The sequence below is a fragment of the Myxocyprinus asiaticus genome, chromosome 48, assembly GCF_019703515.2.
Source record: "Myxocyprinus asiaticus isolate MX2 ecotype Aquarium Trade chromosome 48, UBuf_Myxa_2, whole genome shotgun sequence".
NCBI classification, from domain to species: Eukaryota; Metazoa; Chordata; class Actinopteri; order Cypriniformes; family Catostomidae; genus Myxocyprinus; species Myxocyprinus asiaticus.
The window spans coordinates 18,277,807-18,304,236 of record NC_059391.1 but is presented as its reverse complement, the minus strand read 5'-3'; the positions used below and the strand labels follow the sequence as shown (position 1 = coordinate 18,304,236).

The 26,430-nt window shown below is 36.9% G+C and overlaps 1 protein-coding gene across 1 annotated transcript; it reads right to left on the bottom strand.

Annotated features, from left to right (window-relative positions):
• LOC127437571 (structural maintenance of chromosomes protein 1B-like) lies at positions 1 to 26,074 on the bottom strand. Its single transcript, XM_051692576.1, has 25 exons — positions 25,966 to 26,074; positions 25,590 to 25,778; positions 24,990 to 25,102; positions 24,573 to 24,776; positions 24,212 to 24,450; positions 23,498 to 23,756; positions 18,789 to 18,929; positions 18,597 to 18,679; positions 17,895 to 18,102; positions 10,955 to 11,140; positions 10,380 to 10,565; positions 10,092 to 10,238; positions 7,442 to 7,579; positions 7,170 to 7,286; positions 6,366 to 6,472; positions 5,678 to 5,819; positions 5,227 to 5,372; positions 4,562 to 4,715; positions 3,986 to 4,081; positions 3,694 to 3,850; positions 3,045 to 3,199; positions 2,408 to 2,559; positions 1,212 to 1,281; positions 385 to 495; positions 1 to 267 (listed from the first exon to the last, which is right to left on the bottom strand). Exons 1-25 carry the CDS (start codon positions 26,072 to 26,074, stop codon positions 169 to 171), a joined length of 3,708 nt encoding a protein of 1,235 aa, XP_051548536.1. The 3' UTR covers positions 1 to 168.
• Positions 26,075 to 26,430: the final 356 nt, after the last annotated feature.

Sequence of the window (26,430 nt, the reverse complement as noted above, 5' to 3'; positions counted from 1 at the left end):
TCTAAGAACAGCCTCTTTAAAAACACATTAAAATGTCAATGTAATGTCAATAAAACAGAATGTAGCTTTTAAAACTCTTTTAATAACTATTAAAATCGCTCTTTAGGTAGTTAAGTTACATAATAAAACAATATTGTTTTTTTCAATAATGAACATTTTGAATGAACATTATAATATCTCCTTCTCTCGATCTGTGCCATTTTCTTCGTTCAGTGGGTAAGGAGTTAAGTCCAGGGTGAGAAGATGGCTGAACATGCATTCATCAAACTGTGAGGAAGGGCATATAAAGATAATGAGGGAAGATCTGGACAAATGGATTAAAAGGCCTCCAAAATTTGAAAGACTTTAAAATTTCGCTTGGTAAGAGTGTGTGTATGTGTGTACCATTGAGTAAACCCCAAGGAGAGCATCTGCCCGTGAGTAGAACTCCTCTTTCAGAGAGATAACAATGATCTGGCTGCTCTCTCTGGACATCTCCCGGAAAAATCCCGTAACCTGCATGAAAACGGACAAGTATCTCCTTACATGCTTAAAGAGAATGTCAGAACAGCACGTGGTTGAAAGCAGTATCAGAAATTAACTTTTCCATTAAGGGGCAATATTTGCCTCCTGGATTTGATTTTAAATGACATTTTATAACCTTTATAAGGACATTCATTTTTTTATGCATTATATCATCTTTTTATGTCAAATACTTCATTTGATCAATTCATTATTTAATCTAATGTAATCACTTCATTAATACAAATTCTCAATATGAATAATTTGATTTATATTACATATTATACAGTATGTATACCTATGCATTGAACATAATTTATCAGATGTTACAAATAAATATACAGATGAACTACGCAATCATGCAAACATTTTCTTGCCACCCACATTGACATTTTTTGGGGTATTTTGATTCTTTTAGGTGGCCTGTTTGCCCTGAGCACATAATTTATTTTTTTTACCCTGGTTGAGGGGCACTGAGGTGGTGAGGCTGGTCTTACACAGATAAAAACAGGCCTTTTCAGGTAACCTAAAATGTGCTTTGTGTGGTAACATCTAACTCAAAATATTTTATTCAAGTCAAAAATATTTTAAATGACCGACTCAACCTGACAACATTAGGTTACAACAACGAAAGTCATTTTTAAGGCTTAGATCAAGTAGAAATAAATCCTTGAGGTAACAATTGCTTTTTACCACTTTTCACAGTGTACCTTGCCAATGTTTGTGTTGTCCAGGGCAGCGTCCACCTCATCAAGCACAAAGAATGGGGCAGGTCGAAAGCTAAGATGAAACAAAATAATACAGCTACTCTTCTTGAATCTACACATTACTTCAGTCTTTTGTTGTTACTTTGATTATACATTGATTCTCCTCTCACATCGATAACATCTGTATTTACAGTAAGGGCTGGGCAATAGGACGGTGTAATCAAATGTCAACGATATTTGACAAATATCCCTATGCCAACATCGATGCTCACTGACAGACGATGCTTGACAATACCGGAAAATGACAAAACCATGGAGTTGGGAAGCCAAATACTGTACATTAATTAGTAGCCCAGGGTTGGAAATTAGCACCCACGAGTCTCGACTTTCATGCGCAATGGCGGGTTATTTTGCTCTGTGGCGGTGACCTGCAAGATGTCTCAGAGTGACACATGAAAAGAAATAATGTTAGACACAAAGACACCTGCTTGAAGAAACCCACTTTATTATATTTTTAAGAACAGACGACAGAAAAGCTTTCAATGTGCGTCTGATTAGCTGTTTGTTCAGAGGTGTGCAACGCGAGCCTGTCTCGTGGAACACGCGAATGTAAAGAGTTCTCACTCTATCTTCTCTATTTCAGTCATCTGAAAACAGTTTGCAAGAATAGTGCCATCTATGAGAACACTGCAAATGACCTAAGACATTTTCAAGAGGTGCTCAGAGTTAAGTTTGCTTTATTTCCACAGAAGAACATGCAATGTGAACTCAAATCTGCAGATTAACAAATAATACTGTAAAATAATACAAAAACACCTCGAACCTAAAATGTATTTATATTTCAGTTATCATTACTATTATGTTTACATTTATCATTTTCTTTAGATCATAATTTGTGTAAGTAATATTCCACCTGTTGTTGTAGACGGATACTTGTGTGATAGCAATGAGAGGTGGTTAAATACGAATATTTCATTTCTTTCTTTTAATAAATGCATTTAATTTTGAAAGCAAAATCAATAAAGCAAAAATATTACATACACCATCGGCAGTGAGGGCAGGGGGGTTGATGATGTAACTGGATATCGCAATTTTTTTTAATAAAAATATCGTGAACATATTCCTTGCATATCATCCAGCCCTACTAAGATATGTCTTTACAGTAAGTCTGTTTATGGGTTAATGTTGAATTTTTTCACCTGTGAATGGCAAAGACCAGAGCGAGAGCAGCAATGGACTTTTCTCCTCCCGACAAATTATCCATAGCCATGAATCGTTTACCAGGAGCCACACAGTTATAATTGATGCCGTCCAGGTAGGGCTCATTTGGATTCTCAGCACTGAGGATGGCCTAGATGTGTGTTGATTGTTCATACAACAATAAAACCAATTTAGTGAGTGAATGATTAAGTGATTGATTGTGTGAGTGAATATAAGCGTCACTAAGTGAGCGATTGAATGATTGAGTGTAAGAGTGAGTAAATAAGTGAATGAATGAGCAAGGGATTAAAGGGTATAGTTCACCCAAAAATTTTAATTCTGTCACCCTTTCCTCATCCTCATGTTGTATGTATAACTTTCTTTCTTCCGTGGGACATAAAATGAGATGTTAGGCCGAATGTTTGGGAATGACAGCCTCAGTCACCATTCACTTTCACTGTATGGAAAAAAGATCCAATAAAAGTGAGTGGTGGCTGAGGCTAACATTCTGCCTTACATCTCCTTTTGTTTTACAAAAGAAAGAAAGTTTGACAGGTTCAACAACATGAGGGAGAATTTTCTTTTTTGGGTGAACAATCCCTTTAAGAATGAAAGGAACCCTACAGTAAGCCTGACCTGTGCGCTAATGTTCCTGCAGAGTTTTTTGTAGATCTGGTCGATGATGACAGACACATGTTCAAAACATTGGTTGAACAGATGAAAACGTTTGGCCTTCACCTGTTCAAATGCCTGACTGCATTTCTTAGTAGTGTGTGTGCTAGTCTCAAATGCTGATCCACAGAGTATGGAGGGGTAATAACACACAGACAAGATTATTGGAATGTTTTAAGTGACTAAGAATGACAGAATACACAGAAAAACCATTAAAACAAATGAGGGTGAAATAAATGGAAATTATAAAAAATTGAGAAAGTGTAAGCTGATATAGATGATAATGAGTGTGTTTGTAAACTAACAATACTTTAGGGACAAAACTGTTCAAAAATGTTAGCTTAATTGGATAAAACCTCCTTCTGGTCATGTCCTCAAAAGGAGAAGTATTTCTTCTTTTAAGGTTAGAAATAGTCTTTAGTTTTAAAATTAGTTTAAGAGAAGTCTGTATAGTGACTCCCCATTTGCAGTATATAGTTTAGTAAACATGAGCGTAGCTTTGGTTTTGCTATATTTGCAAATAACAGAAAAATATTCTTAATTAAAATTAAAAACTGCAAAAATGGGTAGTTTAGGGGTATACAAACTATGAGTGTGTGTATTTGTCCTGTACCATCCATGACTTCACGGAAGCTGGCTTTCACCTCTCTCATCTTTTCTAATGCTTTCAAGTTAGGAGCTCTAGAAACCGTGATCATACACTCCAGAGAGGAGACACCTTCTTTGAGTTTCTCTAACTCTGCCTCCACTTCACTCTCTTCAGTCAAGACCTATGCACATATAAATAAAGTAGAACTTCCCTGTTACAAATACCAGTCACTTCCACTAACATAACTAATGTTGTAAAATGAACTGCAGATAAGTATTGTTTGCTCTAAGTGAGACTGCTGTAACAATTGTTTTACCTTTAGGCCCCTGTCCAGTCCTGAATAATCAAACACTATTTGTGCTTCTCTTTCATAAATGTCCAGTGTGCTGATGCTTTGAGATTCAGAGTCCAGCTGCAGTTGGGATAGTTACAGCAAAGATTAGTTATCAAAAGAACACAATTTTCTATATCTATACAATCAAAGTCTGGCAAAGTCTGCCGGAAGTAAGCAACACAGCTAACTTTAAATCTGATATCATTTTTACAATTATAAAATTCTCTGTTGTATCACGGATAAATATGAGAAGAAAACTAAATAAGCCATTTGTGGGTTGATTTCACCTAAAAGTGTAACACATTGGCTCTGTGGTGATATCAAAACATTACTACTCTGTAGAACAGCCCATCTAGTCAGACAAAGCAGCATTGGCTCACCAAAAGCATGTAGAAGGCCCACCGTAGGCCAATAGAAGATGGGGGGAATATTAGGGAATCTATTTGGAACAGTGATTATTTTTGCAATTACACTTGGCGATGCAAGTGGCGCAGAAATTTCAGCTTCACACTTCAGTTTTAAGGGAACAATCTGTGCTGCCTTCTTCTCTGTCTACACCTGTATGTCACTGATGTCATCCAGTGCTCCTGACAGCAGTCTCAATGGTAGAACCTGTATCTTACAGCCCAGCAGCATGTTGTGTTTGCACAGTCTCAGCTGTTCTAGGGCCGTCTCTACACTGATCATTTCCTTCTGAAACTTCACCAGCGTCCTGCAGAAAGAGTCAATGAATATATAAAATGTATAAAGGCTGCTTAGTTTTGTGAAACGTTGAATGTTTTTAAGCATAATTTTTCAGACCAACTATTAATTAACATCAGGGTTCCTACACTTTTTGACCAATGAATTTCCATGACTTTTGCTTAGTTTCTGATTAATGAATAAGAATTTTTATAAATCATTCAAATTCAGACTGATTCTCTAATGAATCATCCAGGCCAATTTAAGAGCCAGTGTGACTAATTCATTGAAATAAAACAGACTCAAATAAACAATTCACTCACAAGTCAGACATCAGCTTATTGCAAGCAAGTTTTGCTCTACACAAAGCAATATCCAGTCGATATCATATATTAAAGCAGAGCAAAAATGTATATTCATTAAAGACATTTCAATGACTTTTGAGATTGTATACATTCCCATGACTTAACATTTTAAAAATTTCCTCATATTTCCAGGTTTTCCATGGATGTGGGAACCTTGTATCATGTTCTGAGACACACCTGTTTCTCTCCTGGAGGCCTTTAACGTTCTTGTCAACGCCAGCCTTTGCATCATTGACTAAAGTTGTCTTTCTAGCTAGCTCGTTGTTCAGTTCCATGAGTTTAGACTGAGTTTCCTCCACAGCTATCATAAGTCTGTCCTCCTCCTGGTGGAGAAGTGGAGAATGGTCCATTTACTCTCCCTAATGTCATTCCAAACCCATATGACTTCTGTCTTCCGTGGAACACAAAATGAGATTTAAGGCAGTGTGTTAGTTTCAGTCACCATTCACTTTCATTTTTTTTCCACACAATTAAAGCAAATGGTGACTGAGGCTAACATTCTGCATGATACCTCCTTTTGCGTTCCACAGAAGAAAGTCATACAGGTTTGGAGCGACATCACTCAAAATAACCAGGATGCACAAGCTGTAGATTCTGTTGTAAATTAAAGTGGAGTGAGTCAGTTTGCCTCTTTCAGGCTGAGAATGATGTTCTCCTCTTTTTGGATGGTCTCTTCAATCTTTTTCATCTGTTTGACATGTTTCTCCAGTTGGGCCTGCTCATACTCCTGCTGGGTACTGAGACGGGTACGCTGGGACTCAAACTGCAGGCTGAACATTCAGTTTTATATTTAATTAGCTAGATTTAGTTTACAGTATATTTCATGGTATATTACACTGCTCTCTGGAATAATAGATTCTTATTGGTCAATCATGTCAATCTCTCGTCAAATTCTTTTTTTTTTCTTTTTTTTACTGAACTAAATTGTATATGTGACAATTTCCTACACTGTGCAAATTTCTCTCATAGCATTGTGCGGTCTAACATAATGCAATAATTTCAGTTTAAGTCAATATTTGATGTCTATTTATTTATATATTTGGTAAGTAGTCTTGTAATAAGTGGGATAATGTAAAGTCAGTCAGTTTTTATTGCAATATATAGTGCTTCAGGATGACACAAAACCCTGATTCTTCCTGATCACCCTGTTGGGGTTTATTTTGCTATAATAACCAGTTGACTGTATATAATCCCCTACATATTGTACAAATGCAATTAAGTTAATTTGCTATTGTCAGTTTGTAGAGTTAGTTCCTGGTATTGAAGATTATAGTATGATTGTTAATATGAGTAGGTTACATTTGAGCAGGTCTCACCGCTTCTTCTCAAGCTCCTGTTGCAGTCTGAGATAATCCTGCTCGTACTCACGGATGTTTGCAACACCGATCTCTGCACAGAAGTCAGCAAACACAACATCCTCTATCTGCAGGCGAGATCAATCCACCAAAGAAAAAACAAATTATATTAAAGGTACAGGGAACAATGTGGTTCCCCTTTTGACTTATTAATTTTCATGACTTTTCCAGTTGTTTAAGATTACTGGATGAGGATTTTAAAAAATCGACTGAGACTGCACTCAGAAAGAATAATTATATATATTTTCAATGAGATAATATATACAAACTGTATGTGTATATATATATATATATATATATATATATATATATATATATATATATATATATAATATATATATATATATATATATATATATATATATATATATATATATATATATATATATATATATATATACACACACAGTATATACTGTATACAGTACTGTGCAAACGTTTTAGGCACATAAATGTTGCATAGTGAGGAAAGTCTTCCAAAAATAATGCCATAAATAATTTTCACTTATCAATTAATGTCATACAAAGTCCAGTAAACATAAAAAAAGCTAAATCAATATTTGGTGTGACAACTTTTGCCTTCAAAACAGCACCAATTCTCCTAGGTACACCTGGACAGTCTATATATATATGTATAAGACTTTTGCACAGTATATATAAAATCATTATTTATTTATTCATTATTATTAATTATGACATTTCTAAAGAAATCACCATTAATTTTTTTACTCTTAAGCGAAAATGTTACACTGAAAATCAAATGACCTGATGGATTTTTTCTCTGACAGCCTTCATCTCATTGTCCTTTAGATCAACACTCTCAGTCTGTATCTCAATCTGAGCTTCAAGGTTAGAAAGCTCACTTCCGAGTTTGGAAATCTCCTGTAGTTCACACACACACACACACACACACACACACACACACACACACACACATACACTAAGTTATAGCTTACATAAGAGTAAGAATTGTTTAAATGTAAAGGATTGATATTAAAAAGAGTGAGAAAGACAGAGAAACAGTGTTTGAGACTTGCAGCCTGACAAGCTGGGATGTTCTTCTTGCGTATGGAGTCCAGTTCTGAGTTGGAGTATTTGAGGCGAGTCTGGATGCCCTGAGACTGAGCCCTGATCTGCTTAAGTTCCGCCTCCTTACGTTTCAGCTTTATCAGGTTCTACAGATATATACATACATACATACTTAGGGTTTCTGCAGGTTTTATGAAGCTAAATTTAAAAAATTTTAAAGACCTTTTTAAGAACAACTAAAGAAAATGTAAGGAATAAATTTAAGGGAACACAATACGTCAATTTGTTCTCTAAATATAAATGTCTAGGGAGCACATGAAGAGTTATATTTATAGCAACACTTCAAAGTTTAAAAATGCAACTTCCAATAGATCTCCATTACTTTTTAACTAATCTTACAAAAAGTATCTTAAGGCTTGAATAACTCTGCTCCCAACCACCAGAATGTGGAAATAACCTTCTGATCAGACCCATTATATCAGCTATTTTCCTCTACTACCATAGTTTTCAAACTGGGAGGTGAGCCTCCCCAGTGGAGCGCCAGAGCATGTCAGGGGATGTGCGGAGATTGATGATAAATTCACCAAGTGAAATCAAAACATACATAAATACTATAAAAATGTATTGTGAAGATAAATTTAAATTATAGGCTTAATCGACCATAATCCAGTTTAATAAACCGTAGCTCTATGGTGTTATAATACTATTAAAATGCTGTTAATGTTGTGAACACATGCATATCATGCAAGAGCGCATCCCTGTACCGGTTGCGCAAGTGCAAATCTCTCCACTCGCACACGGACGTCCTTGGCTCTCGCTCAAATCTGGACACATGCTCTCAAATATACGCTGCTCTATGAAATCTCCCTGCTCTCGCTCAGAGAGAGTGTGCACGCTCAAAACGTGTCATATGAACTTGCAAATCTATTTAAAAGCCATTAAGCTCTGACTTTGTTCATTCATACAAATAGTCTGCCTCTGTGTGTTATCAAGGGAGAAAAGATACCGGAGTTTGAGTAATCAACTCGCCATTTGGCTGGTAACTAGGGATGCACCAATATGGAATTTATTGGCCGACATCGATAACTGATAACTCACACCTCATTGTGGCTGATACAGATAACCAATATTTAATAAATAATAAAAAAAAAAGGTTTTAAATTTTCATCCTTCAACCTGGAACTGCTTGAGAATTCATTAAAAGCTTCTCATTTTAAAATAGGTGTCATTTAAAAGCTTGGACTTTGGACTGTTATTTAAGGTTTTACGGATGTAACACGAACCATAAATGTGCCTATATTACAGATGTATGCTGATTTAAATGAAACATAAATAATAATGCACTTGCATTGGGGGGGGGCTTACTGTCCAAGACTTTTGTTTCACTTGAACAGCATTTAAACAACACCCAAAAAAAATAATCTCAAAGCTCTGGAATAAAATACAAGCAATCTCCATCAAACATGTAAAAACAAGAATTTATTGAAATACATTTTGGTCATAAAAACTAGAAGCTCAACAAGGATTCTCTTGTTATAAGAACCTCCCTCTGATTCTTCAATCCAAATCTCTTGTCCTAGATTAGCTAGTAATATTATATAATAATAATGGGAGATGCATTATCTTTTTTTTTATTTTATTTTTATAAGAGGTATCATAAAAATTGCATTTTGTTCTTATTTTGTACTGCCCTGAAGAAGCTATTTGACATAACAGATACTCACATGCTGTATATTCCACAAGACAAAATAGTAACTGAATTTACACAAATGACACTGTTCAAAAGTTTACATTTCATTGGTTCTTAATATGGTTTGTTGCTTTCTCGATGATCAAATACTGTTGGTGTAATAATTGTTCATGAGTCCATGCTTTATCCTGAGCAGTGAAGCTGCCCACTTTTCTTAAGAAAAATCCCCCAACTAATGTATTATTTGGTTTCCCAGCATCTTCTGCACATTTGAGATATTCCCAACAGTGACTATAATATTGGCATCCAGCTTTTGACACTGATGACAACTGAGGGACTCATACACAACTATTACAAAAGGTGCAAACATTCATTGATGCTCAAGAAGATATCTTCAAAACAGCACCAGGAACGTTGTTACTCTATGACCATGCGCAACACAGATGCATTTAGCTGTTGCGCACCATCTCCGTGTTTACATCAGCACCTCCCGCTGAACACGTTTAAATACATAGACGCCACAAATGAAATTTAAATAGTCACTCAGATTCTCATTTTGACGCTTCAGTCTGGGTAGCCCTGCCCGGGTTGAAATCTTTTATTGGTCCAAAATCCTGCTCCACATAACTTTGTATTAGAAATTCAATATGTTCTGACTGACAGATTTCTTTAACTTTACACACTTAAAAAAAAAAAGGTAAATATGCTAATACTTTTGTCTTGATTTTGGACAATACATAGTATCTATTGTTTTAGAATTTAAAACCTAACAAGCCAAACTTCTTTTTGTTATGGTTTTGAATGTTTTTTTAAAGTGTGTTTGTGCTTTCTTTCTTTAAAATGAATGCCACTTGATTTGATATTTTGTTATTTAATGCACTTATTCATAAATTTTTTAAGTGTGGATTTTAGTGTCCAAATACTTTTTCAGGGTCACTGAATATCTATTAGCACTCTGTGACACTTACACGCAGCTCAGATGCCAACTGCTCCTTCTGCTCCCTTAGTTTGTTCATTTCTTTCTCCTCCCAGCGCCGAGCTTTACTGCGCAGGTCACCAGAGCCCCCTGAGATCACCCCAGACTTGCGGAACAAGGTTCCGTCAAGAGCCACCGTCTGCCCAGCCAAGACATACAGTATTTACATATAACAAAAGGCAAAAAAGTTTACAATGAAAAACCTTGTACACATAAGCATTCTGCTCAACATCATTGGTCGAAAGCGATGATCTTATGGCATACAGGTGTGTGCACTCACCTGAAGGCGTTCTGGGCCGTCAAAGGCGATGTGTCTGGCTTCTCTCAGAGTCTCACAAACCAGGGAGTTCCCGCACACATACTGCACCACCCTCTTTAGCTGAGGGGAGTTCTGAGCACATTTCACCACATCAACCATCATCTTGGCTGCACGCACTTCCCTTAGACGCTCGTTCAGGGGGCGCACCTGATGCATTTACAGGCAAGGAACAAGTTATAAAGTCCTGAATTATTAATTTAGGTGACATTTGATAAGAAGCTATACTAGATGAATCTTCTGTCTTTCCCTTGGTTATTCTAACCATATGGAGTGGCACTGCACTTAGTGGCACTGCACCACAGCATTGTTCTGTTTAGAGTAAGGTTAAGAACAATTCTACCCTCACTGCAAAAACAGAATTCTGTAGGAAACACTACTGATATATCAATATTTTTCATCTCCAGAGTGGCTACCATATAGCAGTATCAAATAAGCCCAAGCATCAAGCAGTTCAAGCTCTCTAAATTAAATTCAGAATGGAAAATTAAATAAAGCATTAAAAAATTATATTTGGCAAGCAGTGTTATTTTACTCACATCTATATAGTCAATAGGGAGAAATGTCTCTGGTTCAGCTCTCTCTTCTTTTAGAAATCTGATGCAGTCCTGAGCCACTTTGGCAGTCGTCACAACAATAGCGTTCATGTTCTTGCCAAACACCTTGGTGACGGCGAGCTGAAATTTCTTGTGGATTGGCTGGCACAAGTCAACTAGACGGCCATACTGAAAAGAGTAAAACAAATTCTCAATAGAGTGCAACAGCGCCTGCCCACTTTTTCAGCCATCTCGGTTCTGGAAGTATTTTCCCCATTCATTTCTTCCATAGACTTTTCATAAAATCTGTCATTAAACAGTTGAAAGCCATGAACCAAACCAACCAGCTGTGAGGTGAATCACAACATTAAAAACTTTGTTTTGAAGCACAAAAGTATTTAAAAATTGAACAAAATGACAAAGGTACAAGACTGTTTACTGTCCATCTTTCACAAGGGCACGGACTACAATCCCATGAAGCATGGCAAATGCCGTAACCAAATATAAAACAATGGAAATATATAAAACTATTGATTTTTGGAAACAATATAATTTACATTTATTGCGAAATATTCTGATATATAAAAATATATAAGTGGTTTGAGGGTGAAGGTGTCTTTCACAGTGCGCCATGGACTCTTGTTTAAAATTCCCTAAATTATATAAGCATTTACTACTAAACTTTATTTCGCTATGAATCATCATCTTCACGATTACAGCTCTGTGGAAATTAATTATCTCCACGACACTGTTCGATTAAAAGTTTTGCATAAACGCATAGACATTTATGGGGCAAAGTACTCGTGTCACAATAAACGTGTCTAAAATAGCTTTGTGTCGAATGACAATGAGAGCATTGATGAGATTTGTGTGTCATTTGCTGCAAGATAGGTGCTTCTCACTGTAAAAAAAAAAAGTCAGCTCTGTCAGCAGCAGGTGTTTCGTGAGGCAGCTGCTACAATCTAGAGACCGATGAAACATTATTAATAATTCTGATGCCATATAGGATGGACTCCGTAAACACAACAATGTATTTATTGTTTTTCACTTTCCTGAGAATATATACTTATATGCGCACCATCTCCAAACTATTTGCCATTATCCTATTAAATAACACCTAAAACTTTAAACTGTAGGCCTAGCTTAAAATAGAAGATTGCATTAATGCAATGGCTCCCTTGTTGTTTATTTATGTTCTCCGTTTGAAATCAGACGTTGTCAATTTACTTTGCCTATTATTATTATTGTTATTGTAATTATTAGGGATAGGCACGAGTACTCGAGTACTCAGACGTGGCTGCAATGAACGATCATGAAAACGATGATCGATGGTGATCACGCATGATGTGACTTTTCACTTAATTCGAAATTCAGTGACAATTACCTGACAACTAAATACAAACGTGTCAAAGAGGGAGCTTATTTTAAATTTTGAGATTGATTACGTTGTGAGGGGTACGTTGATTGTCAGAGACGCCTCATAGCAACCAAACTGATATACGACGCTGCAATGCTATCGTTACGATCATCAAAAGAGAGTGTAATTAACCGTGTTTTGAATTCCTGTCTCTGCAAAACATTTGCTAAACACGTTTTATTATCATTTAATGTAAGAACTTTGACTCGTTAATGGATATTATTCAATAAAAGTGAATGTTTGTTACTGACTGAAAACCTCCCTGCCCTGCGTGACGTAACACACCTGCATCTTGACAAAATGGGAGTTGAAGATTTCTGCATCAGTTTCCATGTTAAAAGCCCGACATACAGTGCATCTGGAAAATATTCACAGCGCTTCACTTTTTCCACATTTTTTTATGTTACAGCCTTATTCCAAAATGGATTAAATTCATAATTTTTCTCAAAATTCTACAAACAATACCCCATAATGACAACGTGAAAGAAGTGTGTTTGAAATCTTTGCAAATTTATTAAAAATAAAAAATGAAAAAAAAAAGAAATCACATGTACATAAGTATTCACAGCCTTTACCATGACACTCAAAATTGAGCTCAGGTGCATCCTGTTTCCACTGATCATCCTTGAGATGTTTCTACAACTTGATTGGAGTCCACCTGTGGTAAATTCAGTTGATTGGACATGATTTGGAAAGGCACACACCTGTCTATATAAGGTCCCACATTTAACAGTGCATGTCAGAGCACAAACCAAGCCATGAAGTCCAAGGAATTGTCTGTAGACCTCCGAGACAGGATTGTATCGAGGCACAGATCTGGGGAAGGGTACAGAAAAATTTCTGCAGCATTGAAGGTCCCAATGAACACAGTGGCCTCCATCATCCGTAAATGGAAGAAGTTTGGAACCACCAGGACTCTTCCTAGAGCTGGCCGCCCGGCCAAACTGAGCGATCGGGGAGAAGGGCCTTAGTCAGGGAGGTGACCAAGAACCCGATGGTCACTCTGACAGAGCTCCAGCGTTTCTCTGTGGAGAGAGGAGAACCTTCCAGAAGAACAACCATCTCTGCAGCACTCCACCAATCAGGCCTGTATGGTAGAGTGGCCAGACAGAAGCCACTCCTCAGTAAGAGGCACATGACAGCCCGCCTGGAGTTTGCCAAAAGCCTGGAGTCTGGAGGAAACCAGGCACCGCTCATCACCTGGCCAATACCATCCCTACAGTGAAGCATGGTGGTGGCAGCATCATGCTGTGGGGATGTTTTTCAGCGGCAGGAACTGGGAGACTAGTCAGGATCGAGGGAAAGATGAATGCAGCAATGTACAGAGACATCCTTGATGAAAACCTGCTCCAGAGCGCTCCGGACCTCAGACTGGGGCGAAGGTTCATCTTCCAACAGGACAACGACCCTAAGCACACAGCCAAGATAACAAAGGAGTGGCTCCGGGACAACTCTGTGAATGTCCTTGAGTGGCCCAGCCAGAGCCCAGACTTCAACCCGATTGAACATCTCTGGAGAGATCTGAAAATCGCTGTGCACCAATGCTCTCCATCCAACCTGATGGAGCTTGAGAGGTCCTGCAATGAAGAATGGGAGAAACTGCCCAAAAATAGGTGTGCCAAGCTTGTAGCATCATACTCAAAAAGACTTGAGGCTGTAATTGGTGCCAAAGGTGCTTCAACAAAGTATTGAGCAAAGGCTGTGAATACTTATGTACATGTGATTTTTTTTCTTTTTTCTTTTTAATAAATTTGCAAAGATTTCAAACAAACTTCTTTCACGTTGTCATTATGGGGTATTGTTTGTAGAATTTTGAGGAAAAAAATGAATTTAATCCATTTTGGAATAGGGCTGTAACATAACAAAATGTGGAAAAAGTGAAGCGCTGTGAATACTTCCCAGATGCACTGTAAAGTGTAATTCGTTGCACTTTCCCCAGTTGAAAGGTGGAAATTTCGACACTCCAAGTTGAATGGAACGCTTTATGAATTATCACAGAAACAATAATACGGAGCATTTCGGCTTTCCCACAGGAGTGAACACTTGGACACACACACACACACAACAGGCGTGTGCAGTGGTTGTGTTAGACTTTCTCATCTTCCGTCATTTTGACGGACAGGGTCGTAAAAATTCCGTCACAATCTATTATTACCTGTCATTTTAATTTTCATATTTTAATGATAATAAGTCATTTAATAGCTTTTATTTTCATTCACATTTTCATTTTTAATCATGAACTTGCAGGACGAGCATATAGCAGATAATGCGTTTATTTATGAAGAGAACAGATGAACAACAGACACCACACGAAGCAGATGAATGTGTTTTTTTCTCCCGCAGTGACAGCGGAGGCCACTAAAACACGACATATGAACAATGCAATATTACAAAAAACAAATACGATTAAAATATGAACAAAACATGTAACAAATGAACTGAACAAAACTCAATTCGACAACTCAAACCTTCCTCTTGGTCCGCATCGACTTAAACTGGGTGCGTAATCAAACGCATCAAGGGAGACTGATGCAGAGAAGCAATCAAAAGTTTGCAGGACTCTCTGAATGTGGGATTTCCCAATCCTGCAAGCACTTGCTTCACTGGGAGGAAATCCCGCAGCATGCGCTCCTTCTGCATCAGGGGCCGGTTGCACCAGCTATGCTTAAGTTAAAACTTAGCCTAGTTGTGGTGTAAATGGGCACTAAGTCACAATTTACGCACTACTAAATATTTGAGCGTTGCACCATTCAATTTAGGTAGGACGTAATCCTACGTATAAACTAAATATTTACGGCAGGAGTAACGGATGGAATAAAAAAGGAGAATTATATTTTATGACATCAATGAGCTCATGTTTTGCGTGACAGGCATCAATCCTTTCGACATACATTATGATGTTTACATTTACGAGAGAGAAAAAAAAAAACTTAAGTGGCTCTTCAGCATGAAACCGTTCAAACGGTGCAGTTTTCAGGATGTGTCACCCAGTGTCAAGTTTCAACACATTCAAAATATATATAGGATATTAAACTGAATAAATGTCTATTTTTCCAGCCTGTTGTATTAGTATTTATTTATCACCCCTTATTTATTTTAGATACAATTCCTATATATTGTTATTTACACAGAGCAAATCTACTATTTATCAAATCTACTTTTATTACGTATCGTATTTTAATGGGGACATAATTTATCACAGCTGACAGTTACGTGAACAAACAAGGTTTGAACATCAACCGTAGCGAGATAAACTGAAATTCACAGCTTTTTAACACTTCTGTGTACAAATTTGTAGGCTGTTTATTGGCTCAGTACAGGTAAACGTCATATTATGTGACTACGCATTACTTTACAGAGAGCTTATGACCTACTAGTAGTGATGGGCATTCCGGCTCTTTTCAGTGAGCCAGCTCCTTCGGCTCAGCTCACCAAAAAGAGCCGGCTCTTTAGCTCACAAACGGCTCTTTTTTTTTTCAAGTCAAACGATAAAAGTTTGCGATAGTTTGACTATGATTGGTGTTAAAACAATTCTAATGAAATTATTAAATGAAATCATACTCTACCTTAACCACAATGTATTTAAAAATGCATTGGTTTGCATTTGCATTTAAAGTATAACTTTTTAATGTATATAAACAAAGTGCATCGACAGGAACAACAGGTGAGGCTGTTAGTCTGAGCAGACAGTCAGAACGAATGTGTTCACAAACAACCCATCACTACTTACTAGTTAAATCTTGCCTTAAGAACAGGTGGTGCAACCAAATTAAGCACTGACTTAGTTACAAACTAACTTGTAGTTACTAAGCCCTTAGTGTGAACTTTACGTCCCAACTTACGTGAGAAATTACGCACAGCTGGTGCAATATTATGATTGATAAATGTTGTCTGTTGTTTGTCCTTCATCCTCCACCGCATCTGCATCAGCGCCTCTTTTTTCACCTCTTTTATCAACAACATCACAACTATTTGGCCGTTTGAAGAAACTTTTCACACTCAGCCGCCGTGACATTTTTACAATTGTATTTCAAAACTGAAAAACTGAAAGCGATTTGAAAATAGACGATTCAGTTGCTAAAAAAACTGGTGCGTGCTTATTAAGATTACTATGGTAACCTGAAGGAAGAAAAGACAGATGCACGTTGTGCCCATTCTTTCATTGAGTTGGGCAGTGAATCTTCACATAATGACAAAATATGATGCATTATATTTTGATTATGCAATATTTTGTGCATTTTGTAACAGATTATTTTATAACAGCCTATAAAAATAAATAGACGATACTCTGGAACAAAAAGATGCAATTCAGCAGCTAAAGATGTTTGTCAGACATGTTATTATATATACAGTTATGTACATGTCATTGCCCCTCAACTACTCAACGAGTAATTAGTCTGAGTACAAAATGACCAAAATGCCCATCCCTAGTATTTATTACAAAAAAAACATGGTATTATTATTGTAATATAACATTTTTGCTAATTTGTTCTCTGTTGAATATTTTCTCTGTAAAATAAAGATGAAATAAAAAATAAATTAAATTAATAAAAAAAATTGGTTCTGCATATCTGTTATCAGATATGTAAACACACAAATAATCGTTATCATATCGGTTTAAAAAATCAATATCGGTCGATCTCTAGAAAAAACAAATGCGATTTTTACTTCCGGAACCCAACTGTTGCACTCTTTAGCAGACAATTCCATTGTGTTTCCCTCTACTGGTCATAAAATGTATAGCACATGCTCATCAAACATGAAACACTGGTTATGTTCAAAATGGAACATTACCATAATCCATACTGAATACTTCACACTGCATACTGCCTACTATTTTTTTAAATAGTAAGCAAAAAATTATGCATTATTTCACAATAAACGATTCAAACAGTAATATACAACATTGTTGTCATCATGATGTCCAGCTGGAAATAAAACGGTTATTTAGTGTTTTTAATTAAATATGTGTCAAATGTATTTACTTTTGTCAATCTGATCAAATAATGAGTCTAAAAAAAATTATTATATTATGTTAAAAATCCATGCTAATATTACCCATTCATCACATTGGAAATGGAAGACCAAGTCAAGCGCATTGCATTGTAGGATGTAGTATTCTGCAGTGTGCTTTGTTGTATACTACACAGTTTAGCAAATGTAGTAGGTCATCCAGGTATTTTAAGCAGACAGAAAATGTGACAGTTTGTATGCATACTGTTCACGGTATACATACATACAATATACTGCAGATACAGAAATAATAGTATGTTAGTATGCTATTCCGTACATAGCCACTGTATAAACTTGATCATAGAGCTACTAAAGGTATAGTACTATCAAACTTTGCATTAGTGAAGGGAAATATTCTGATATTTTGACATAATTCTATTAAAACTGACATTTGTTTCCATTTTGTGTTGAAATACTAATAATCAATCCATTGACAAATAACAAATAACAGATAATAAGGTCTAATCTGTCCTACTGGCATTAGTGGGCTGTGTAAAATTAGTGTTACAGTACCACCATATCAGGGTAAAGTCTCCTGAGGCTTTCCAGGACTTCATCTCGTTTTTGCTGCCGTCGGTTCTCCTGGCTGTCCAAACGAGCATTCTGAAGCTCGGTCAGCACCTGCGCAAGCTCCTTGTTCACCTCCTCCGATCGCACCCTGCCTCTCTCCAGCTCTTCCGCTAGATGCTCCTCCTGCTCTTGATGCTCCTCCAGGGCTTTTCTGCAGTAAACACGAATAACAAACTCTTAACAAAACTCTGCTGATAGAAGTTAATCAGTTAAAGATGACAATCCTGCCCCTGGAATATTAAAGGGATAGTTCACCCAATTTGTGCTGTTCCAAACCTGTATGTCTTTCTTTACTCTGTGGAACACAAAAGAATGTTAGCCTCAGTCACCTTTCACTTTCATATATAAGAGCAGCGTCAACCTTCTTTAAAATTTCTACTCTCTTGTGTTCCACGGAAGAAAGAAAGTCATACGGGTTTCAAACACCATGAGGGTGAGTAAACAATGATAAAAGTTTTATTTTTGGGTGAACAAACCCGTTTCAGAAATAAGTTTTTAATAAGAATATAAAAATTAATATATATGTGAAAAAGAATACACACTCAAACGATTTCACTGATACAAATCACTGATTCAGAGTTTTTGTTAGAAATAAGAGGCAATATATATAACACAGAATAGAGAGGATGAAAGAGTGTGACATACTTAGAAGTGTTGGCATACTCTTCCAGCTTTTCTGCCCTTTTGATGAAATCTTCCAGCTGACCTTGAGCTTGTTTAATATTCATCTGCAAACAAGAGCTGTAGTCTTTAAATATTTGCTTGGCTATCTCTAAATACAGCAAAACAAAATTGCTGGGCAGCTGCCTTCTGTTTCACTCACAGACATTAACCCACCTGTATCTCAGTCTTCCTCCTGAGGTCAAACTGAAGCTTCTCGCAGTCGGCCTTCACGTCCCAGTGCAGCTTCTCTGCGTTCTGGCTTAAAACAGCCCCCTTTTTCCTCGCCAGCTCTTTGAGTTCCTTATACCGCTCCATCTACACCAGTACAAACAGTGTTTTGTATAATATAGTCATCATAAAATCAAAGTTGACCCTTTTTACTTAACAAATGTCCCTGGTCTTATTGTTCACAACTGGATGTTTTTCTACAAAAATAAATAAATACAATTCATAATCTTTTATCTAACAGGGTTCCCACATCTTTTGACCAGTTGACTTTTCCATGATATTTCCATAACTTTTCCATGTGTTTGTGATTTTTTTAATTATTATTTTATGGTAATTTACAGCTGGGCATAGAAAAACTTATATTCACTAAGGGAATTTCCATGACTTTCCAGGCCTGGAAATCACAATTTAAAAGATGTCAGATTTTTACAGGTTTTCCATGACCATATGCACCCTGAACAAAATGTAATAACTTTCACCTTTTCTTTTTTGCTGATGTAACCAAGGCCATGTGGGCAGAGGAAAATAATATTGACCAATAATACCATAGCCCACTTTTCACAACCCAATCAAATCCTGATGGATTTATTCAAGTTCATTCCTACATTATTTCCTACTGAGTATCGCGTTTCACTTAAAGGGATAGTTCGCAAAAAAGAAAAGAAAATTTAAAATTTCTAAAGTGAAATAATTTACTCATACTAGATGTGTGACTTTCTTTCTGCTGTTGAACACAAATAAAGGTTTTTAGAAGAATATTTCAGCTTTGTAGGTCCATACAATGCAAGTGAATGTTGGCCAGAACTTTGAAGCTCCAAAAAGCACATAAGGGCAGCACTAAAGTAATTCATACAACTCTAGTGGTTAAATCCATATCTTCATAAACTATATGATAAGTGTGGGTGAGAAACAGATCAATATTTTAGTCCTTTTTTACTATCAATCTCCACTTTCACTTTCACATTCTTCTTTTGTTTTTGGCGATTAGCATTCTTTACACATATCACCACCTACAGGGCAGGGAGGAAAATTTATAGTAAAAAAGGACTTAAATATTGTTCTGTTTCTCACCCACACCTATTATATTGCTTCTGAAGATATATATTTAACCACTGGAATCTTATGGATTATTTTTATGCTGCCTTTATGTGCTTTTTGGAGCTTCTAAATTTTGGTACCTATTCACTTGCATTGTAAGGACCTACAGAGTGGAAATATTCTTCTAAAAATCTTCATTTGTGTTCAGCAGATGAAAGAAAGTCATACACATCTGGGATGGCATGAGGGTGAGTAAATGATGAGAGAATTTTCATTTTTTGAACTATCCCTTTAAATTTCCAAAAGTTAAATGCGTTGTGCGTCATTTCATATTGTTTTTAAATAGAGATTACAAAATGGATATTTCCAGTACTGAATGCAGATGATTGGTCAATAGCAGTGTTTCATTCACAATAAAACACAGCCGTGACCTCTTCACTCAGCTGCTATTTGTATCACTCCACAGCGCACAATGCTTAGCAGTTTTTTGTCACTTGTAACAGGGTTAAAAGTTTGCTGTTTAATTTATTATGTCTTTCACCAAAACAAAAGTTTTATTATTTATTTAATGAAGTCTGTGTGACCCCTGCTGGAAATTTCATGAATAGCCTGTGTTGGTTATTCACCTTTAGTTGTTGTGAGGCCACTCCCCTCCTTCAGCAAAGGCTCTTCTTGTGCTGGGAGATAAGTAGAGGTATGTGTGGGTGCCCACTGAGTTGCTAATGTACAGACGGAATATTATTTAATTTTTGTGTTTCAGGTATGTTACTGTCTGTTTATTATTTAGTTAATCATGCTTTTTTAAGATTTTGGAAATGTATGGGTTCGGGAATACTTTTATTGGATGGGTTAAGTTACTTTAACACCCGGAAGCGGCGGTACAAACAAATGGATTAATTTCAGATTATTTTACTCTGGATAGGGGCACCCGGCAGGGTTGCCCTCTTTCCCCATTATTGTTCTGTCTTGCCCTGGAAACATTAGCAGCCACGATAAGAAAAGAGGCTGTTTTTCCAGGGGTGATGGCAGGAGGAGTGATGCATAAGCTTTTGCTTTACGCAGATGATATTTTATTATTCATCTCCGACCCCACTAGATCTATGCCTTGCCTCCACAGAATTATCAATTCCTTTTCTACATTTTTGGGATACAGAGTTAATTGGTCTAAATCCGAAGCTTTAGCTCTGACTGCTTACTGCCCAGTAACGGCTTTTCAGCCGGGCACCTTCCAGTGGCCCATATAAGGCATTAAGTATTTGGGCATTTTATTCCAGCAAATTTATGTGATTTAGTCAGAGTTAATTTTGAGCCTTTAATAAAAAGGTTTTCGAGTGATGTGGGCAGGTGGGCTTCATTAAATTTATCGATGATTGGGAAGGTTAATGTTTTTAAAATGAATTGTATTCCAAAATTTAACTACCTGCTGCAGTCTCTCCCTGTAGATGTCCCCCTCTCTTATTTCAAACAATTTGATAGCATAGCGAAGTCCTTCATATGGAATTGTAAGCATCCCAGGTTACATAGGCCGATTGAAAAAGGTGGGCTAGGCCTACCCAAGATTTTGTTTTATTATTATGCGTTCGGTCTCAGACATTTGGCCCATTGGTCGCTCCCACCAGAGAGAGCCCCTCCCTGGTTCTATATTGAACAGGAAGTTCTTGCCCCTATTTCGCCATTGCAAAGCCTTTCGATCAAACTAATCGGAGAAGTTAAGTCACACCCCGCTATCTCGCATCTGCACCTAGTTTGGACGAAAGTGTCCAGAGTGTTTAATTCGGACATTTATTTAAGTATTGCCTCAAGCATATGCCTGAACCCTAAATTACACATTAATAAGTCCCCTTTCTGTTGGTCAGAGTGGATTGGGAGGGGGGTTACTACACTCTGTGACCTATATGAGAGTGGATTACTGAGATCTTTTGATAATTTGGTTCAACGTTTTACTTTAGGTATTTACAGCTGTGCCTCTTGCTCTGTACTATTTTTGGGAGCAGTGTACACCCCCCTAAAGCGGCAGATACTCTGGAAATGGTGATTACTGCTTTTGGGAAAGGTCATGAAGCATCAGTGTATTACTCCCTGTAGATTCAGAGTCTTGGGGATAGAGCTTCGTCTTCTCTCAAGAGATTATGGGAGAAGGATTTAAATCTGGTATTAGAGGAGGGAGTGTGGGCCAGGATCCTAAAAAGCATCAAGTCTGCATCTAGAGATGCAAGGGTCCATCTGATGCAATTTAAGATTTTGCATCGGTTCTACTGGACACCCTCTAGATTGTATAGCTTGGGTCTTAAAGACACACCCACCTGCTGGCGGTGCCAATCAGAAGATGGGGACACAATACATGTATTTTGGGGATGTGTAAAGATCCAAGAATTTTGGTAGAGGGTTCAAAACTTTATGAATGAGGTGTTGAACACTGAACTTTCATTTAGCCCCAGACTCTGTATCCTGGGTGATGGGATGACTCTGAACATTGGGGACAGTTATTTAAAAAGTTGGGTCCTAGCCAGAGTCATGATTGGTAAAAAAAAAAATCATCCTCAGGGGATGGAAGTCGGCTGGGGCACCCTCGTTTAGGGAATGGTACAGGGAAATGGGCGAGGTAGCGGCGTTTGAGGAGATGTTTTTTAGAAGGCTGGGGAAATGGGATTTGTTCGTCAGGAAGTGGGGGGGGGGTATTTGGCTTTTTTGGATGGTTTTCTGGGAATGCTGTGGAGAGGGATTTGTAGTTTAGTTGGGTATGTGTTTTATTGATTTTGTTTGAATGTATATCTTGTTTTTTTTTTTTATGTATTTTTTGTTTTTATTTTATTTTATTTTGATGATCTAATTGTTGGTGACCACAGTACTGCATGTTTGAGGGGTGGGGGGGTGATAATGTGAATATTTGATTCCATTTTTTATGTTGTGTTTGTATGTTTTATTTTTGGAATCAATAAAATTGTTAATGACAAAAATTATGCTTTTTTAGGTGGATACATGCTATGCCACGATCCAATTCGGTTGAACTCAATGACGGTTTTTTTTTTCTCATGCTGGAATATAAATATATATATATATATATATATATATATATATATATATATATATATATATATATATGTGTGTGTGTGGATGCCTGGATGCCAACTGAATTGCTAGTTTATAGATGGAATATTATTTATTGTGTTCCTAAATAAATTACAACACACGAGAACGCAGTTCCTCGTCTCTGGCTTTATTTGAGCTCCATCAGCTGAAGTGCGTTACTCAAAGCAAACGTGCCGTTGGTCTCCTCTGCAGTGGGAATGATCTGATTGGTAAAAGGACACCATAGAGGCCAGTATCACGCAACTCAAAAACGTGCCGTTGCCTGTCAGGGACAGGGACTATTTCTTCAAGCGGAAGGATGGATGGCATTTAATGATTTTACTTAAAAAAAAAACAGCATTTTGAAAAAGTTTTGTCCTTAACATTTTTATTCAAGGTCGTGCCATATTGTGAATACAGTCACGGCTGAAAAGGGTTGCAGGCACTCTGCTTTGCATCGTACCTAACAATGCCCTTCAGTTGTGACTATATTCACAATATCTTGTACCTTATTGCCATCAAACACTATATTACTCTCTGTGTTTCACCTGAGCCTCCTCTAGCTGCACTCTAGCTCCTCTTTGAGCCTCGTCCTCCTTCATCTGTCTCTCACAGGCCCTCCAGGCTTTCTTCAGCTCAACTAACTCACTCTTCAGCTCCTCCAACTCCTGCTCCTTCTTGGCATGCTCCTTCTGGTTCTTCTGAAGCATTCGGCTGGCCTCCTCCACTTTATGCTCATGGTGGGAGGTGTTCACTTTAGCTTTGATGTACTGAGGTCTCTGCTGATTGAGAATCTGCTCCTGGGATCTGGAACATGGACAATTGCAATTTAAAAAGAAAATAATTTTGTACATTAAGGTTTCTTTACTTAAAAAGTAAATGCATTAAAATAGAATGCATAACCAGAAAAGGATTTTTGATAGTAATTTCGATTCAGACCTTTTCGCTAGTGAATCAATCAGATCAACTTGTGAATCAGTTCAAAGGTTTGTTAAAAAAAAAAACATTTGCTCACAAGTTGGTTGGCTGCTCACTATGGTTTTCGAGCAAATATTTTAATAAAGCATACAGAAACTACAAAACTGTATATTAAGTATAGAAAGTCTAGACTTTTTATATTTGTTTAACATTCTATTAATTTTCATGACTTTTCCAGGTCTGGAAAAAATGTCCTGATATTTCCATGTTTTCCCATGACTGTGGGAGGCCTGTAAAGTATTCCCACCTGATTTTTGCAGTGGCAGAGACTGTATGAATCTCACCTGATCTCCTTCTCCAGCTGCTGAAGCTCTCGGTTCAGACGACCGTGTTCTTTCTTCTGAGTCTTAACGGTTTGTTCCCAGATGTCCAGGTTGCTCTTCTGCTGAGCTGCAGCCTCTTGTTTCTCCCTCAGTGTATCTGACTGTGTTTCAATGGCTTTCTCATTGTGGAACAGCTGAAAGAGTATTAGCTGGAGTTTGCGTTCTCTGAGCTCATCCACCAGCGCCTGATACTTTTCTGCCTAACAAGATGGAGACAAATACATCATGCTGACATGTATTCTCACGGAGATGTTGATTGGAACATCTGTTCTTCTAATACATATGATCAAATGGCAGATAGCATTTTATAACAGTATAATACCTCAGTCTTATCTCTAAAAACTTGCTTCTTCTCAGCTGTAGCTGCCTTCTTCCTGTTAAAGTGGAACTGGGTGTCCTCTTTGGCTTTCAGCAAGGCGGCCAGCTTGGCATCATACTCATCGCTCAGCTCTCGAGAGTTGCTGATACGTTCAAACATCTTTGTCCGCTCTTTGGGATTCATCATGGTAATAGACTCCACAGCACCCTGGCAAGTCAATTCGTAATAATAACAATGAATCAGAAAGGCTGATAACTAATACTTCATCCTTCAAGGCTGATGTGCTTTAGTTTGGGTTACTTTTGGATAAAACTCCTCAATATATGCCTCTGTTCTTTTTCATTAATTGCAGTTATTTAGATGCGTTTTGTATTTGTTGATTCTTTCATCACTGACACCAACAGGAAATCTAAAAACTACCTGATACACCAGACAATTCTTTGCTTTCACCACAATGCCAATCTTCTCCAGCTCTCCGGTGTACTTCGCCAAAGTGAGCTGTTTACCATTCACACGATATTCAGATGAATCCCCTGTAAAAGTGAACAATACCAACAGAAAACAGTCAGATTATATCATATCTATTCATATCAATTCATACAGTGCCTCCAATAAGTATTTGGACATTTAAACCACACTTTAAAATTTCACTGCATTAGAGTTCAGTGCATAAGATTTTACATCAACAGGTTTTTTTAGGCTTTAAATGATAAATAAATAAATAAATATAATGCTCAAAATGAAGACAAAAGCATTTGGACACTTTCGGATTGTTAAACTTAGTTCCACTTGTCCATATTTTGTCAAGTGCAAATGTAAAAAGTAACTGCAACAAAAAAAACAAAAAAAAGTCTCAAAAAGTGAAAATTAGTTCTGAGGAAAGGATGTCTGCAGATGCTACTTGATGTTTTGTTGGTTTGATATCTATGCTATAAAATACATGATTAAGTGTCCAGATACCCTTTGGGGCCATTTTATTAAATCATATTGTTTCTATTTTGAGAGATCAGTCACACCCACCTGAGATGGTTCTACTAAAGATAATTTCCTCATTGTTGTCAACACAATAAATCATAGTAACACTGGCAGAGGTGGACACAGGTATTCCGATGTGAGCACCATGAATGAGATCTCTGGTATGTTTGACGCGGAGATTTACCGCTCTCTCTCCCATCACAAATCCGAGAGCATCCATGACATTAGACTTGCCTTCGAAGATAGACAGAAGATAGAAACTGACAACACACGTAATACCTAAGTAATAGACTAGCGATGACAAGTTGTTTGGCGAAATTAACAGTACGATTTGATCGTTCATTCGATTAAGTTTGAGCTAGCAAAGCTAATAACAATTTTGGAAAACTAGCCACCCAAATTAGCATAATTTTGAACTCACCTGATCCATTAGTGCCAATAATGCAATTAAATCTTTTAAATGGCCCGATAGTTTGCTTTCCTCGCCAGGATTTGAAGTTTTCTACGTCTAATTGTTTCAAGAAACCCATGTTTCATTTGAGACTGGAATATACGCGAATGCTTGAAGAAAGTGACTGACAGAAAAATTATTTGAGTGAAGGCGGGAAAACTGCCTCGCGACTGATTGTTTACCAAATCACCTCAGATTTTTAAAAATAATAGTACACTATAGGGTTTTTTGAAATTTATTTCTGACAGAAAATGTATTATTTATATAAAAAATATATATTATCTAAAATAATAATAAAAACAGTTGCTAATTTTTATAACTTAAAATAATCTAACTTATAATGATGTTGTTATACTACATGTATAATTTAAATACTATATATATATATATATATATATATATATATATATATATATATATATATATATATATATA